General features: G+C 46.7%; 1 protein-coding gene across 6 annotated transcripts in view; it reads right to left on the bottom strand.

Moving 5' to 3' along the window:
• Nucleotides 1-17,173, bottom strand: part of FARP1 (FERM, ARH/RhoGEF and pleckstrin domain protein 1) — a 219,635-nt gene that overhangs the window by 4,511 nt on the left and 197,951 nt on the right. For 5 of the 6 annotated variants that reach the window (XM_063336705.1, XM_063336689.1, XM_063336696.1 and 2 more), the window contains exons 19-24: nt 8,631-8,761; nt 5,705-5,773; nt 3,634-3,723; nt 2,511-2,593; nt 2,050-2,162; nt 1,398-1,561 (exon numbers count right to left, since the gene is read on the bottom strand). In XM_063336705.1, coding sequence (XP_063192775.1) covers nt 1,398-1,561; nt 2,050-2,162; nt 2,511-2,593; nt 3,634-3,723; nt 5,705-5,773; nt 8,631-8,761 — 650 coding nt within the window. The remainder of the gene's footprint in view (nt 1-1,397; nt 1,562-2,049; nt 2,163-2,510; nt 2,594-3,633; nt 3,724-5,704; nt 5,774-8,630; nt 8,762-17,173) is intronic. The other variant, XM_063336712.1, reaches the window with a different exon arrangement.

The raw sequence follows: 17,173 nt of genomic DNA, 5'->3' as shown, positions 1-17,173 counted from the left end.
ATTTAGATTGGATATTAGGAAGAAATTCTTTACTGTGAGGGTGGTGAGACACTGGCACAGGTTGCCCAGGGAAGCTGTGGCTGCCCCATCCCTGGAGGTGTTCAAGGCCAGGCTGGATGGGGCTTTGAGCAGCCTGGTCTAGTGGGAGGTGTCCCTGCCCATGGCAGCGGGTTGGAACTAGGTGATCTTGAAGGTCCCTTCCAACCCAAACCGTTTATGATTCTCTGATTCTATGACCAAGGAGCACTGATCTCAGACCAAGAGATTTGCCTAACTAAATGTTTTAATCGGTAGAATTAGTCATTGGTTTAAGTTTTACATCTATTTATAATAAAGGCCTCTGCTTTAGGGAAAAACACGAGACGTTGTTCTGTGCTGAACTATTCCTCCCTTGCAGGATATAAGGGTATAAAGAGTAGAAAAACCTGTGGGATCGAAATGAGGCTCTACAGTCCATGTTTTCTTGTACAGAATAAATTCCCTTGTCATATTTCAGCAACAAACTCGCCTTCTGGTTTTTTAAACAGAGGCAATTACACAAACTATGCATATGGTCTGTCCTCACATCTCTAGATGCTTCTCTAGAGCAACGGTGGCCTGACGCCTGAGGGCTGCCTCGCGAGTGCAAGTCCACTCAGCTGTGAGATTCCTTTTACCATTGTCCTTGAGCCTAAATTTCCATTGGATGAGGACTGTGGTAAAGTACTTGGAGCTTGCTGGAGACTCTTGGGTGAAGGAAGAACACCTAAGCAGGCTTACCACCTCATCCTAAAACCTACACTGAACTACGAGTCTTCCATTTTAATCTTTGAAAAGTCAATGTCTGCATCTCGCCTGTTGAGTACAGAATTAACGAATGTGCATCAAATTGGCTTAGCTGTGATCGGGGAGGTGGAAAAAGGATTTTTATTTTGAGATGGAAAGTGCAAATAAAGAAAAAGCAATGAGACTGAGCAATGAGACAAGGTTCCAGAAAAGATGGCTAGGTAAAGAAAAGTACGTTAGTAATACACATAAGTAAAACTCTGGCTGCAGCAGCTAAAGACAATATCCTTTCAGCTCGAGCAACGACTTAATGCCTCAGTAACTGAAGGCATTAAGACAGTTTGACCTGCTTTAAATTTTAAAGGGCATCGGCATTTTTTTGAAGAGTTACTTCTATGCAGATTACTGCTCTAACTGATTTTACAAAGATGCACCAAGGGAGCGGATACGTGTTTCTTGACTGATGGTTTATGCCATCATTTGAGGATACAGGAGTCAAGTTTAATCGGTGTGCCTGAAACCTCCCCAGGAGGAGACAACAGAATAGTGCACTTATTAAGGAGGAGCAAAAAGGAAATTGTCATTGAAGAGCGAGCCTGGAGCTGCAGTTCAGATGGTTCTGAGGCAGATACCTCCACAGCAATACTAAAGTCGACCATTGAAACACTGGTATTTCTGTGCCAGCAGACGTGCACCGTAGTGTTGCCACGGTGTGGTGACTGACGTTCGAGTGAGGTGCGGGATGCACTGAGGTCGTCCTCAGATTCCTGGTCTACAGTAGTTTCATCAGGAGACTCTATGAAATGCAGGGAAAAAGCATCTTTCTTCCTCTATGCAACAACATATATAATTGGAAAAATTACACAAATCAATTCTGTCCACAATATTGTGAACTAATTTTAAGACACACTTTTAGAAATAATTTTGTGCAGATGTTAAGTAGACTTTTTTCACGTGTTTCTGCAAGTGTTAGAATCAAAGACTAACTACTGTGCTTTGTTGGTGCTTTTAATACCTCGCAAGGACAGGCACTGCCCAACTCTTGTTAACTAGTTCCTGGAATCATTATGCTTAAGTCACTTCTCTATTCAGTGAAACTTTCTGCTAACATCAACAAGAACATTAAAATGGCACATACATAAATATATATATATATATATATAAAAATCAACTTCAAATGTATCAGTTTGACCTGTGGCCAGCATTTTTCACCACTTTGCTTAGAAGCAATCACCAATCATACTGACGGAAGTGAATAAAACCTACTCTCGAGCATTTACTTACTGTTGTCCGGGGGGCTGCCAGCCAGTAGCTCTGGGGCAGGGCCACTGCTTTTCTCTGCCAGGTCGATTGCCATCTGAATGTCCTCGGTCCATTTGTCCATTTCAGCGCGGGTACTAACAATGAAAATTCAGGTTTTATTCCCTTTCATACAGGCCGAAAGCAAACTCTAAGAAATAGTCACAAGCTGAGCTTGCTTTTGAGTTAAATAAATTAATTCAGACACAAGACGCTAGGGTTTTTTTCCTAATAACTTAGTTTTGGTTCTGACTTGCACAATTACCACTCTATCTTGTCCCATTCACCCTTCTTTTTTGGGTGGCTTTCACAAAAGAATACACCTTTGAAATTGTTTTAGGAGCCAATCCAAACAAAATGGTGCCTCCCTGCTTTTCTACCGGTCCCACTGTGAAAGCTGCAGAGAAATACAAGTTTACACGTGTGGGTTGTCTCCACTGAATTACCTTGCGGCAACGACGATGGACTGGTGTTGACCCCGTAGTGTCAGGCAATGAGCAACCCCCCATTCCTCTTCACTTTCTTCTATCTGAGAGAAAAAAGCCCAAATGCGGTCAGATTACAGGAAGTATGCATTTCTTAAGGTGAAGCAGCGACCTGAACGAGCTCTGACCGTTGGGGAAAAGAAAACGAAGAGAAATGTTCGCGAACGACAATTTTGAGCTAGGTGTTGAGAAAAAAATGGTGGCTTGCAAGTTGGAAAAACAGTAAGTAAGTTCTGCAATAACCTCTTAAACCAAAAGCATGGCTTTGTCTGCTTTGTGTCAAAAAAAAAAAAAAAAGGAAAATAGTGGTATTTTATCAGAAGAATAAATACATCATACAAAAGGATATGTTGAAGGCTGGGAGTGCTCTGGACACTGCAGCATAACACAGTTCTGTTGTGAACAAGCCCATGCCAAATGAACATCAATAACTGAGTAGATTCCTAGAAACGCTAGATAAAACGTCAAGCTTTGCAGGTGTTTAGACAAATTCAGTGACTGTGGGAGGGACTACCTCACTCCATTCTCAGGAAAACAGCCCAGAACGGAGACAAACCCATGAGAAATTCCAGTGAAAATAACAGGGGGAATTAAAGTGTTTTGAAACTAGCAAAAACACTTTTGAAATGATATAAGAAGAAGAGGTAACTACGTGCTATTGGCTCGAATCAGCTGTTTTCCAGAATTGCAACAAGAGTTCCAAATGACACCTTGCTGCCAGCTTCCCACTACGTTGGCTTTAAGATACAGAGCTGACAACATTAGGAAACGTGTTTTCATAGAAATTAGGCTGCCGCTACTGTTTACTTGCCTTGCACAGTGTGTCTATAAGCAACTGGTGATGAATTACTTGCAAGAAACATGGTTAAATTTATGGTTTAAAAAAATAAAGAACCCACCTGACAAGAAGTTTGCATTATGAGGCAAAATGCCTTCCCCCCCCCGCTCCCTTTTACTGTATAATCGCCTTTGCGTAGAAAGCTGCATGCCAAACCCAACACAGCCCCATCAGAAATTACTCAATTCAGATGGGCCCACAAATGGCCATTTTATCATGAATTCTTTAAGTTCTCACAATACTTACTGTCATGCCATACAGCGGAAGATGCCCGTGGACTTTAAACTGATTTGACGCTGTCAGGCCTCTACTTGTGTACAATAAAATATCGTTAAACTAAAAAGCAAGAATAAGCATTATTAGAATGATGTCGGCATGTATGGATGTAGAAAAAGAAGTTAGAATGGTAAATACGGGAACGCTGCCACTCCTGGCTGACTATTTGTATGGCAACCCTAATGCACGAATCCAAAATACCGCCTTCAACAATATTCCAGTACCTAGTATTAGCACCTGCTATTTTCCCTGCCTTCCTTCCCAGCTAGTCTCAGGCACGTTCCCACAATTTTCCACTGGATGTCTTCTACTGTCCCCTTTGTGATCTCCGGGTCAGAACTACCAAGCCACAACAGCAGTGAAACCAAGTAGCACATTTCACACTCTGTCACACTTCGAAGCTATGGAAGGTTAAGTGTGCTTCACCCGTATTTTCTTCTCATTTGTGTGGAGAGATAAGCAAGCACGGCCCAGAGAGGGGTGTCCAGCTTAACTCTTACTAAGTGGCTACCTACTACTCCCCGTACTCAGAAGGAAGCTGCGAGACCTGTTTTTAAGGTAGGTGCCTTTAGGTTAGAACCATCAAGGTGAAGAGACGAAATCTTTCAATTTGTGGAGCTTCCTGCATGTAGCAGCAGTTGTCAAAAGCATGTCAAAGGACCATCCGCATTTTATTGCCATAATACGAATGGCGTATTTTCACTGTGCCACCTGGGTCAAACGAGGCAGTTGTGCATCAAGAAAAAAATCGTACTCCGTGGTGTGAAACAGAACTCTCCCAAAGACATCTACAACCCGACAGCAGTGATTCACGAAGCTACGCGGATCGGCCACTAGAGGGGGATTTAATTTTGCCAATGATTACACGCGTATTTGGAGTCCCAGTACACTGACTCAGGATTTTACCTCCAAAAAGATTATGTTGCTGGAGACAGACCACAAACTTCTTTGACAGTGCAACTGGCTTGAGAGTCTAGTCTCCATTTTTTAATGTTTTATACAGGTATAATATTGAGATATTGTCTTGGAACAAGAATTGTAAGAAAATATGCACCGCATTCACTAGTCTTCCTCTTTAGTGCCTTTAAAGGCAGAGGATAATCCTACCCAGGGAGATTTAGCGCTTATACCTTTGGCTCATTTTGAAACATTAAAAGTCAAACACCTTGTAAAACCTAGTGCACTCACAAGCTTTTCTACACACCTGCTGTCTTCGCCTTTTACATACAAGAGGCCAAGAAAGTATTTTCCTGACACACTACACTGGCTCTTTCATGTTTTGCCCTGTGACACTGGACTAGAAAATCTGTGCACTCTGCTGGGCAGATTTTAATAATAAATTCTAATAAATAACACCAGCCCCAGTGCCCCGGCACCAAGGGCTGAGCAGCAGCAGGATGGGGAGCCTGGGAGCAAGTCAGCTGGCCAGGAAGAAAAGAGGAGGAACCACCTGCTCAGCTCTCCTGGATCGGAGACTGAGTGGGACCACCGTAAAACACTGCGAGTGATGGTGGGAGGAGACAACCTTTCCTAGTGCAAGACCTACAGAATGTATCTCCAAGTAAAGGCAGGTCCACCAACACGCTGGGCCTTCATGGGCTGAAACTGGATGGTTTGTGGAGGAACTTGATTCTGTAAATGCGTCCTGAGAGTATTATGTGGATTGTCATTCATATCACCAGGGGTTACTCTTCATCTTTTCTTGCACTTGATCACTAAGCCTGGTGCCACTTTTCATTTTATAATGACTTTGCTTTTATTTAAGGCAATGTGCTAGGAGGTATTATTTTATCATGATATTCAGTGCGTCATATAAAAATAAATAGTTTTATCTTTGTAAGAAGCAGTTAAAAAGAGAATATTGGGTTTGGACAGAAACATATGTTCTTAACAACCAGCTAGACAGGTGATGTATTATGTTAACTTAAATAAGGCTGTTTAAAAACACTTACTGTAATTCACAATTCAAGTCTAACAGTTTGCCTAATAGTTGCCTACAGTTACATTTCATTATATAACGAAAAATTGTATCTTTGCTTACCAGAAAGAACATCCGTTGCTGTAAACCTTTTCCAGACAACTTACTAAGACTGCCCAGTCTAATGAACTCCTGTGGGAAACAAATACAAAACAAATATGTATCTTCTGCAAAAATGATGATGATTTTTTATTATGCAAACATAAATATGACTACTTGGTCATAGGACTGACTCGACTATCAGTCACCAAGACCTTTTATTTTCTTGATTAAATATGTTAAAAATCTTATTTATAGGATAAGTTCTTTCAATTCGTAATTGTCTTCAGGATGTACTCCTTCGTAGTCTTTAAGAAAATTCAGCTAAGCAAAATTTTCTTTACCTAACATTGATTCCTTCAGACACCTCCCTCTTTCATCGGTTTTGAATGAGCATTTTTCATGGTCCACATGATGTCAAAACTAATGATAAGTTGGCCTGTGTGTTATTGGTTGGCCACTGGGAAGCTTCTGTTGTGCATATGGCTACACAGCTCTTCACTGAGATGTAAAATCAGCTACACAAATCAACATCACCACCGGCAACAGAAAATGATGGAAATTGTCTGGCAGCGCGAGTCATCCTAGTACCATCCATGTCGTATAATGCAGCACATTAATTCAGATCAAACTGTTTAAGAATGTTTGGGCATGGAATTATAGGAAAAGTAGCACATCTGAAATGTCCAAAATGCTGGATTTCCTGGGCTTACTGTGGACTATACCATAACTCACCCTTCCACTTATCCGAAACCTATGAAAATATCATTTTTCAGCCACTCCCTCCAGCTTCTGCCAAGAGGTTTATATTTATTTATTACAGTCTTTTGAAGGTCATTCTACTCATAATTGTGCATGTAAAAGGCATATAAAACATCAGAATCACCTGCAGCTTAGCAATAAACAGGCTGGCAAAGGTTAATTAATCTGTGCAAGAGAAACTCCAGTCGCCTTATGGTTGATGTGAGGTGTCCAGTCCCCCTACCCGCATTGCGTAAGGGCTAAGGGGTGGAAAAAGTGGCTAGAGGTGGTTATCCCTATACCACAGTAAGGCTCACGTTACCAGAGAGGCCACTGGAAGCTGTTGTCGGCCACCAAAGAATATTAATCATAATTACTATTTATACAGTACCACCTAATGGTCACCAGCAGGCTTAGCACCACCACGACAAGCGCCATTTGAACACACGAATCAAGGGCTGCAGGTCACCGCAATCTGCAAGTGCAGCTGACCACGGGACGTTTTAATGTCCTACATCGGAACCAGCTCGGTGGCAGCACAGACCCCAGACCGGGGCAACGTGAAGAGGATGGTTACCAACAGCCCCCTTCAGGACAGCTGCATCACCAGCCTAACATGAGACCTCTCCTTCGAGATGTGGCGTTCAGCCACCTTCGGGTAAACCCAGCCGTGGGTGACAGTGGCATGTGCCTCCCAGCCTGGCCAGTGCTGGAGCAGGGACTTCAGCCGGAGCTAGAAGAGCGGCCAAAGCAGCGACATCTTGGGCATGTGCCAGAGCGTGGTGGCCAATGCTTTTTGACTTGGCAGGCAAACAACCTCTGCGCCTCGTCTGCCTTTTTCTTGAACTTCCTAGGAGGGGAAGATTGCTCTGTCTTTAAATAGAAAAGGGTAGCAGAAGCACCCGATGACAGCATTTAATTTCATGCGATAGAGAGATGCGCAGGCTGTGAAATGTGTGAGGGGCTTGCCAAGGAAGTGAACGGCCTGTGGATCGCTGGAAGGAGGCATGAGCTTGGGAGCAGCTGCTTGGGAGACAAGGAAGAGGCAACGTGAGGAAGCAGGGGACAGCCACAAATTGAGAAATACCCTTGCTCAGTGCTGCCTTCCCAATGGCACATCACCCCCTTTTTCTAAATGTTTGAATCCTCAAATGAATTAGACCCGAGAGAGCTCAGAGCAGGCTGCCCCTCTGCCATGACCCTGCTGTGGCACTGGAGAGGGACACGGCCCGGCAAGGAGACCCCGGGCTGTGGCTCTCGCTGAGCCGTGGTCCCTCCATCCTGCAGGAATGCGTCAGGGCTGGGCAGCCGGGCTACAGGGCAAGTTCAAGAGCTGCCGTATTTGCAGTTCAATGCAAAACTCATCTTTTTTCCCAAGCTGTCTCCCGGTCTAGTGACGTATTTTCCCCCGCATTTTGGTTGCCGCGAGTACCATTTTTGTGTATCACACAGAAAAGTCAGGGGAGTGGGGTGGGAAGGACTTCAACAACAGACAACTCTCAAGTTTGCACGCAGAGATACGTGCACCTAGAAAAGTACAAAAGGCTACAAATATTACACTAAGGCTTGTTTATTCTGAAAAAAAGCCTCCATTTAAAAAAAAAAGCATGACAAGTAAGAAAGAGATGTTGGCATTTTTATAACACAATTAAAAGCGTTTACTTAAGGCAACACTGTCTCAAAAATTATTGCCTAACGTTACATGTAGACTAAAGAGACTGCTCGTCCCCAGGGCCAGGAGTTTCAAAGCGAGGCATTGTGAAAGGGCTGAAGGTCCTCCAGCACAAATATCTTACTTTCCTTTAATCTGCTACACTCTGGCATCCAGAGTTGAAAAAAAAAATAAATTAAGAGCAGCAAGAAATGAGGAAACGTGCAACTGCTCCAGCTCTGAATGCTGTGATAAATATTACATTTTTACCGCCTCTGTTGTAATAGATGTTTGGAATTGCCTACAACCGTCCAAATCTATACATAAGATAAGCCTAATAAAATCAGTAAAAAAGGTAATAAAGATGATTGCTTCTTCCCACTTTAACGGCTGCTGTTTTCTATGGTATTATTATGTTTACATTTGATAGTTTTTGGTGAGAGAAAAAGGTTCATATGAGGAAATGCAATTTCACAGCTGCTCCTATGAAACAGGTTTCTAAAACATACCTAATGCTTTGAAATTGTACCAGACCTTGATCACAATTCCGCTACTTACCCGTCCTGGGATCACCAGATTGTCTATGCCTATCAAGTCTTTCTTGAGTTCATGCAGCTTCTGGAAATTCTCCATCTTTATCATATTGCCATGGAGCTGAGCCACCATTTCAGAAATCTCAGCCAAAGCAGCTAGATAGACAAAACCATAAAACACTTATTAAAAATTTACAAGAATGTTCAAAAAGAAAGATAGCTGTTGTCCGTGGCACCCAGCTCATGAACATGACCCTTCTTGTGTTACCCTTCTCCTTCACAGTGTAAAGCTGCTCAGACAGACTGAGAAACGCACAAACTCTGAATATCAGCTTATGGGGCGGAGGGGAGAGGGCCGAGCGTTGTAATGAAGAGATGATCTATTTCCTCAACCAAAAGTTTGCTCTATTTTTGCCACAGGAGCTTTGTAGGAATACTCGAGTTAATTCAGAGGACCAATGAATGGGTTCTCCTGAAGGACTTAGTTTCCTACATCTCCAGTCAATCTAAGGATCTTCTTTATGCTTGAAAAAAATGCATTTTCTCCCCTACCTGCAGTACACTGGGTCAGGCCCCTACCTGAAAACACCAGGAAATGGCAGTGTATCATTTCAGATGGCCAACATAGTAATCTTGGGGTTTGCCCTCAGTCCCAGCAATGAGAACAACTAAAAGGGCGGCATGTCGCTAAGTCGCAACACGGCTCTACTTCCTTGTCTCCAGAGACACTACCAACAATGAGTGAGTGAACACCTGGGAGTGATTTCCCTAAGGAAAATCTCCACTGTGGAAGGGGATTTTTGCTGTGTGCAGAAGGATCAGGCGGGATACAGGAGGAAGGGGGCACTATGAAGTCCCCACTCGGCAGCAGCTGCCTATCTGCTTCCCGTGTCTTGTCTTTTTGCTGTGCCAACAAATGCAGTGAGTCAACTCAGAGATCTAACCTGAAAATCACTTCACCGCTTGATCTTTTCTGGGGGACCAGCTCAGGGACTGGCTCCCTGTGCCATCATGTGTGTGAGCATCGACCTCGATACACCTGAACCGATGGGCAGTCTCTGAATGGGCCCAACACACGGACTGACCTGAGTGCTAGAAGAGCAGTTACAGCCATTTGTGTTAAAAAAATACAGGGAACAGTAACAGTGGTTCTTTCTTCCTTCTTACATCGTTGCTCAGCACACAGTTCATCCACCTGTTAGTGGGAGACCCGCGCTTTCTGCTGGGATTCACATCCAGATCTCCCTTTTTTTTTTGTTCTTTTACACTCTGAGCTTTAACAAAAAACGGTAAACACCTTAGTAAGGGACTGATCCCAGAGTGATGAGAGATCCCTTAGTAAGGGACTGATCCCAGATCCTCAGAGCCACGCTGTCCTTCTCCTGCTCTCTTATTTTCACCCCTGAATCCTGTGCAGCCGTTTCAAAAGGTGAGCAGGGATCGAACCTCGATGGCTGCTGCACTCTCTGGGGAGGTGGGAATGGACGCCTCATCCTCATCATCTCGCCTTGGCTAAAAGAAATGCAGGCACGACTTGCTGCATTCCTTGAGATCATTCAGGCTGTAGCTACACTTAGGCAAACATCTGTGTCACGCAGCACTTCAGTGCCACAGACCTCTGTGGCGGTGCTACACTACGTTACTAGTGCTACAGGTCAAGTTACCTCCGCATTTTGTGCGTTGTCTGCCATGGGTCTCATCGCACGGCATCTAAGGGAACTTATCCAGCTAACTCAGCTAACACCTTACAGCTGGGAGCCGAGCATTGCTCTCTGCCCAAGCCCTTCCGTGCTGAGTGGTAACTCTATAGATAACACTGATATCTTGAACGCTGATACAATGGGGGTGGGGGACAGGGGTAAGAAAAGAGGAAAACAAATCGTCAAAAAGAAATAGCAGGCAGTGAGTTCAGACAAGAGGGGGAAAATTTCTTCACGTTTGGAAACAAAAAAAAAAAAGTTGTTAGCTTTGAAATGGAATGGCTCCACGGAAATGGTAATAGAACAAACCATATGTCTGGAAAATAACACATAAAGACAAATAACACTTAAAGACATAATAACAGCCGCCATACTGGGTCAGACCAAGGGTTCACCCAGGCCAATATTCTGTGTTCCTAGCAGATCTCTAGGGAAAGCTAGGAACAAGACAAGCACATATGGTATGTTCCCTGTGCTCTCTCCCAACCCCCCAACTATTTTCAGTTCAAGCCACTTCTTGAACTTGTCGTGGTTTAGCCTCAGATGGCAACAAAGAACCACGTGCCGCTCGCACGTGCCTTCCTAATAGAGGAAGGATCGTAAGAAAAGGCAAGACTCTTGGTTTGGGACAAAGGCAGTTTAACAGAACAGCAGAGGGAACAGGCAAACAACAACAACAACACGGGTAGGGGAATATACAAACGCGATTACGGAACCGCCGCTCCCCGCCGCTCCCGACCGGCCGGCCCCGGGACGCCCCAGCCCGCTTTTAAGCAGCAACTTCCTGTCCCCTCCCCCGGCAGCTCAGGGTGGGCGTGGCTCACATGGCATGGAATACCAGGGAAAATTAACCCTATCCCCACCGGAACCAGGACATTATCCACCCCTTATTCCATACCATCTATGCCATGCCCAGCAGGTTCCAATGAATTGCCACCACTTTCCCCTGTTATATATATATATATATATACACACATATAATGCCCTTAGTTTATGGGTCATCCCTCCAAAGTGTCCGTTGAGTTCTTTTAATCCACGGCTTTGGGCTCCATCTGTTAGAACAGTCTCTCAGGGCAGGTGAGATGCTGGGTGGTGCTGGTCTGTTGCATGCTGTATTTTTCGGAGCTTGTGACTGGTGCACCTGGTGTGGCTCATGCACGCGGTCCGTGGGCTGAAGATGTAGATCTTGAGGAAACTGCTGGGCGCCAGCTGTTGAGATCAGTTCTTATCCCATCATCCCTGTGCCTTACTCGTAGTACAACTGATAGCAATTATAGCAATGAGGACATACAGTGACAGTGTTACTTAGCAATTAACAGCACACAATCTGATTCATTGGCTATTCTCGCCCAAAATCAGATCCCCATAAGGTACACATCGGACTTCCCCATCCTGCCGCATCACCCACCAAGTGCACCCAGGTCCTTGAGCAAAAGCAATCCCACGGATGGGTTTGCCTTTGCCTGAGGCAGGAGTAACCCAGACTGTCTTCCCTAGCATATTCTTCATGTGCACTACGGGGACTTTATCCCCTTCTACAGTACGCGGAAGTTTTGATTGGGCAGGGCCAGCCCGATTGTTAGATCCCCTGGTGTTAACTAGCCAGGTAGCTTTTGCTAAATGTGTATCCCAGTGTTTGAAAGTCCCACCACCCATTGCTCTCAGTGTAGTTTTTAACAGTCCATTGTATCGTTCTATCTTCCCAGAGGCTGGTGCGTGATAGGGGATGTGATACACCCACTCGATACCATGCTCTTTGGCCCAGGTGTCTATGAGGCTGTTTCGGAAATGAGTCCCGTTGTCCGACTCAATTCTCTCTGGGGTACCATGTCGCCACAGGACTTGCTTTTCAAGGCCCAGGATAGTGTTCCGGGCAGTGGCATGGGGCACAGGGTATGTTTCCAGCCATCCAGTGGTTGCTTCCACCATTGTGAGCACATAGCGCTTGCCTTGACGGGTTTGTGGCAGTGTGATATAATCAATCTGCCAGGCCTCCCCATATTTGTATTTCAGCCATCGCCCTCCATACCAAAGAGGCTTCAAACGCTTGGCTTGTTTGATCGCAGCGCATGTCTCACATTCATGGATGACCTGTGCAATAGCGTCCATGGTCAAGTCCACCCCTCGGTCACGAGCCCATCTATATGTTGCATCTCTCCCTTGATGGCCTGAGGAGTCATGGGCCCACCGAGCTATGAATAGTTCACCCTTACGTTGCCAGTCCAGATCCACCTGAGCCACTTCAATCCTGGCGGCCCGATCCACCTGCTGGTTGTTCTGATGTTCCTCCGTGGCCCGATTCTTCGGTACGTGGGCGTCTACATGGCGTACTTTCACAACCAGATTCTCTATCCGGGCAGCAATATCTTGCCATAGGTCAGCAGCCCAGATGGGTTTGCCTCTGCGCTGCCAGTTGCCCTGCTTCCACTGCTGTAACCACCCCCACAGAGCATTTGCCACCATCCATGAGTCAGTATAGAGATAAAGTACTGGCCATTTTTCTCGCTCAGCAATGTCCAAAGCCAGCTGAATAGCCTTCACCTCTGCAAACTGGCTCGATTCACCCTGTCCCTCACTGGCTTCTGCAACCCGTCGTGTAGGACTCCACACAGCAGCCTTCCACTTTCGATGCTTTCCCACAATACGGCAGGACCCATCAGTGAACAGGGCATATTTCTTCTCATTTTCTGGCAGTTTATTATATGGTGGGGCCTCTTCTGCACGCGTCACCTCCTCCTCTGGTGACATTCCGAAATCCTTGCCTTCTGGCCAGTCCATGATCACTTCCAGAATTCCTGGGCGACTGGGGTTTCCCATTCGAGTTCGCTGCGTGATCAGTGCAATCCACTTACTCCATGTAGCATCGGTTGCATGATGTGTGGTGGGGACCCTTTCTTTGAACATCCAACCCAGCACCGGCAGTCGAGGTGCTAAGAGGAGCTGTGCTTCTGTACCAACTACTTCCGAAGCAGCTCGAACCCCTTCATATGCTGCCAATATCTCTTTTTCTGTTGGAGTGTAGCGGGCTTCGGATCCTCTATATCCACGACTCCAAAACCCTAGGGGTCGACCTCGAGTCTCCCCTGGTGCTTTCTGCCAGAGGCTCCAGGTAGGGCCGTTCTCCCCGGCTGCGGTATAGAGCACATTTTTAACATCTTGTCCTGCCCGGACTGGCCCCAGGGCCACTGCATGGACTATTTCCTGTTTGATTTGTTCAAAAGCTTGTCGTTGCTCAGGACCCCATTTAAAATCATTCTTCTTCCGGGTTACTTGATACAGAGGGCTTACAATTTGACTGTAATCTGGGATATGCATTCTCCAAAAACCCACAATACCTAAGAAAGCCTGTGTTTCCTTTTTACTAGTTGGTGGAGACATAGCTGCTATTTTGTTGATCACATCCATTGGAATCTGACGGCGTCCATCTTGCCATTTTATTCCTAAAAACTGGATCTCCTGCGCAGGTCCCTTGACCTTACTTCGCTTTATAGCAAAACCAGCGTTCAGAAGGATTTGGACTATTTTACTCCCTTTCTCAAAAACTTCTTCTGCTGTGTTTCCCCATACAATGATGTCATCAATGTACTGCAGATGTTCTGGAGCTTCACCCTGTTCCAGTGCAGTCTGGATCAGTCCATGGCAAATGGTGGGACTGTGTTTCCACCCCTGGGGCAGTCGATTCCAGGTATATTGGACGCCCCTCCAAGTGAAAGCAAACTGTGGCCTGCACTCTGCTGCCAAAGGGATTGAGAAGAATGCATTCGCTATATCAATCGTGGCATACCATTTGGCTGCCTTGGACTCCAGTTCGTACTGCAGTTCTAGCATGTCCGGCACGGCAGCACTCAGCGGTGGCGTGACTTCATTCAGACCACGATAGTCTACAGTTAGCCTCCACTCTCCATTAGATTTTCGCACCGGCCATATGGGACTGTTAAAGGGGGAGCGAGTCTTGCTGATCACTCCTTGAACCTCTAGTTGACGAATCAGCTCATGGATGGGAATCAGAGAGTCTCGGTTAGTGCGATACTGTCGCCGATGCACCGTTGTGGTAGCAATCGGCACCTGTTGTTCTTTGACCCTCAATAACCCCACAACAGAAGAATCCTCCGAGAGACCAGGCAAGGCAGACAACTGTTTAACTTCCTCTGTCTCCAAAGCAGCTATGCCAAAGGCCCAGCGGTACCCTTTTGGGTCCTTAAAATACCCTCTCCTGAGGTAATCTATACCAAGGATGCATGGAGCCTCTGGGCCAGTCACAATGGGATGCTTTTGCCACTCATTCCCAGTTAGGCTCACTTCTGCCTCCAGTACAGTCAACTCTTGGGATCCCCCTGTCACCCCAGAAATACAAATGGGTTCTGCCCCTCTATAGCTTGATGGTATTAAAGTACACTGCGCACCCGTGTCCACTAGAGCCTTATACTCCTGTGGGTCTGATGTGCCAGGCCATCGAATCCACACCGTCCAATAAACCCGGTTGTCCCTTTCCTCCACCTGGCCGGAGGCAGGGCCCCCCTAATACTCGTCATAGTATCCATTACTCACTTCTTGCAGAAATGACTTGGAAGTTCCTTCAAGAGGATCAGAAGCAAGATCAGGCCTTCTGCTTTGTCTGGGGAACGGCCCACTGGAAACTGGGGCGGCACTTTTCCTGGAGGGATCCCCTTTTGTGGTTGTCCTTCCTTGCAACTCCTGTACCCGTGTCCGCAGGATCGAAGTAGGTCGTCCATCCCACTTCCTCATGTCCTCTCCGTGGTCCTGCAGGTAGAACCACAGGGTGCCTCGTGGTGTGTACCCTCTGTACTCTCTCTCTTGAGTGGGGAAATGCCTGCTTCTAATAGCTGAGATGCTGGCCCGTGCAGGTGGGGAATAGAACATATTCTCTTCAAGTTGCTGGACCTTCCGCGACAATTTCTCCACAGCTGAGACAAGGGGGGAAGAGAGACTTTCTTCATATCGCCGGAGCCGGCCAGCTACCTCATCCACTGTTGGTCCCTCTTCACCTTTCCATTCCATTACTGCCAGGGAGTTGGCATATGACGATGGTGCGCTCCGTACAAACTTCCGCCACATGGGCCTTGTGCATCGCACCTCATCAGGGTCTGTGGGTTAAGTCGGCATTGTCCAAGTCATAATAAATCATCTCCCGCACGGCTAATTCTCTCAGGTACTGGATACCTCTTTCCATGGTAGTCCACTTGCTTGGCTGACATACAACATCCTCACTGAAGGGGTACCTCTCCCTCACGCCTGACAGGAGTCGTTTCCAGAGGCTGAGGGCTTGGGTCTTTTTCCCAATCGCCTTGTCAATGCCGCCTTCCCTAGACAGGGATCCCAGCTGCCTGGCCTCCCTACCCTCTAATTCCAGGCTACTGGCCCCATTATCCCAGCACCGGAGCAGCCAGGTGACAATGTGCTCGCCTGAAAGTCGGCTGAAATCTTTTCGCATATCCCGCAGCTCACTCAAGGATAGGGATCGAGTAATTATCTCTGGTTCTGCCTCTTCCTCCTGCTCTCGTGATGGCCCTGGTTCATCATCATCTCTTACTAAGCGAACTGATTTCTTTGTGTACTTCTTCTTCTGTATGGGGGCAACTGATACCGGCACGGGTTGGTTTCCTGGTTCAGTGGCAGTGGCTACCACGGGGGTTGCAGTAGCCGCAGTGTCCGCCGCAGGGGTTGCAGTAGCCGCAGTGTCCGCCGCAGGGGCTGCAGTAGCCGCAGTGTCCGCCGCAGGGGCTGCAGTAGCCGCAGTGTCCGCCGCAGGGGCTGCAGTAGCCGCAGTGTCCGCCGCAGGGGCTGCAGTAGCCGCAGGGGCTGCCGCAGGGGCTGCAGTAGCCGCAGGGGCCGCCGCAGGGGCTGCAGTAGCCGCAGGGGCCGCCGCAGGGGCCGCCGCAGGGGCCGCCGCAGGGGCCGCCAGTCTGGTTTCCATCTCTTCCCCTTGAGGGTGCTGCATAATTCTGAGCAGTGCCTGGTAGATACTGGCCAGGGCCCAGCACAGCGCGGTGAGTTGTGCCTCTCTAGAATAGCCACAGCATTTTCCCTTCAAATATTCTACCACTTTATCAGGGTCCTGTAATTGTTCAGGGGTGAAGTCCCAGACCATTGGAGGTGAGTAGTTCTCTAGGTACCTGCCCATGCTCTCCCACATGCCATGCCACCCCTGACTATCCAGCCTCGGAGCAGATCTCCGGGTGGTAGTCTTAAATAGTTGCTTAACCCTAAACAAGACCTGGAACGTATTCAGGAGACATAACACTAGGAACACGCTGGTTTGAGTATCCCAAGGATATTCAAGATTCTCAAAAGCTGTCATACCTGACCCGAAGGAGAAAAGGGAGGCAAAAGGGCTGGGGAAACTATTAACAAATTCTGAGAGACAGTGTCCAATGTACGGACAGGACAACAAAACCACATAAACACCCCAAAACAGCCGTCTGAACAGTGATGTTATCATATCATAAACAGATATCGCACAGGACAGCAGAATGATAATCCTCATCCCTCTTCCAGACATGGTAAACAGCATCGCAGGGAGTACATAAGCCATATAGGAATTTATGTAACACAGCCATGAGAACAAACCAAGCAACATGATGACCAGTGACTATTTACCTAATAAAATAAATGCATACAAGAAGAAAAAAAAAACCAAAACCGTTTTTTCCACGTTCTAGTTGGATTCTGTCGTTATCTCAACCCTTCGTGCCCCACGTTGGGCGCCAAAAAGGACTGTCGTGGTTTAGCCTCAGATGGCAACAAAGAACCACGTGCCGCTCGCACGTGCCTTCCTAATAGAGGAAGGATCGTAAGAAAAGGCAAGACTCTTGGTTTGGGACAAAGGCAGTTTAACAGAACAGCAGAG

Source organism: Chroicocephalus ridibundus, chromosome 1, assembly GCF_963924245.1.
Source record: "Chroicocephalus ridibundus chromosome 1, bChrRid1.1, whole genome shotgun sequence".
In the NCBI taxonomy this organism is placed as follows: Eukaryota; Metazoa; Chordata; class Aves; order Charadriiformes; family Laridae; genus Chroicocephalus; species Chroicocephalus ridibundus.
This window is presented reverse-complemented; position numbering and strand designations above follow the sequence as displayed.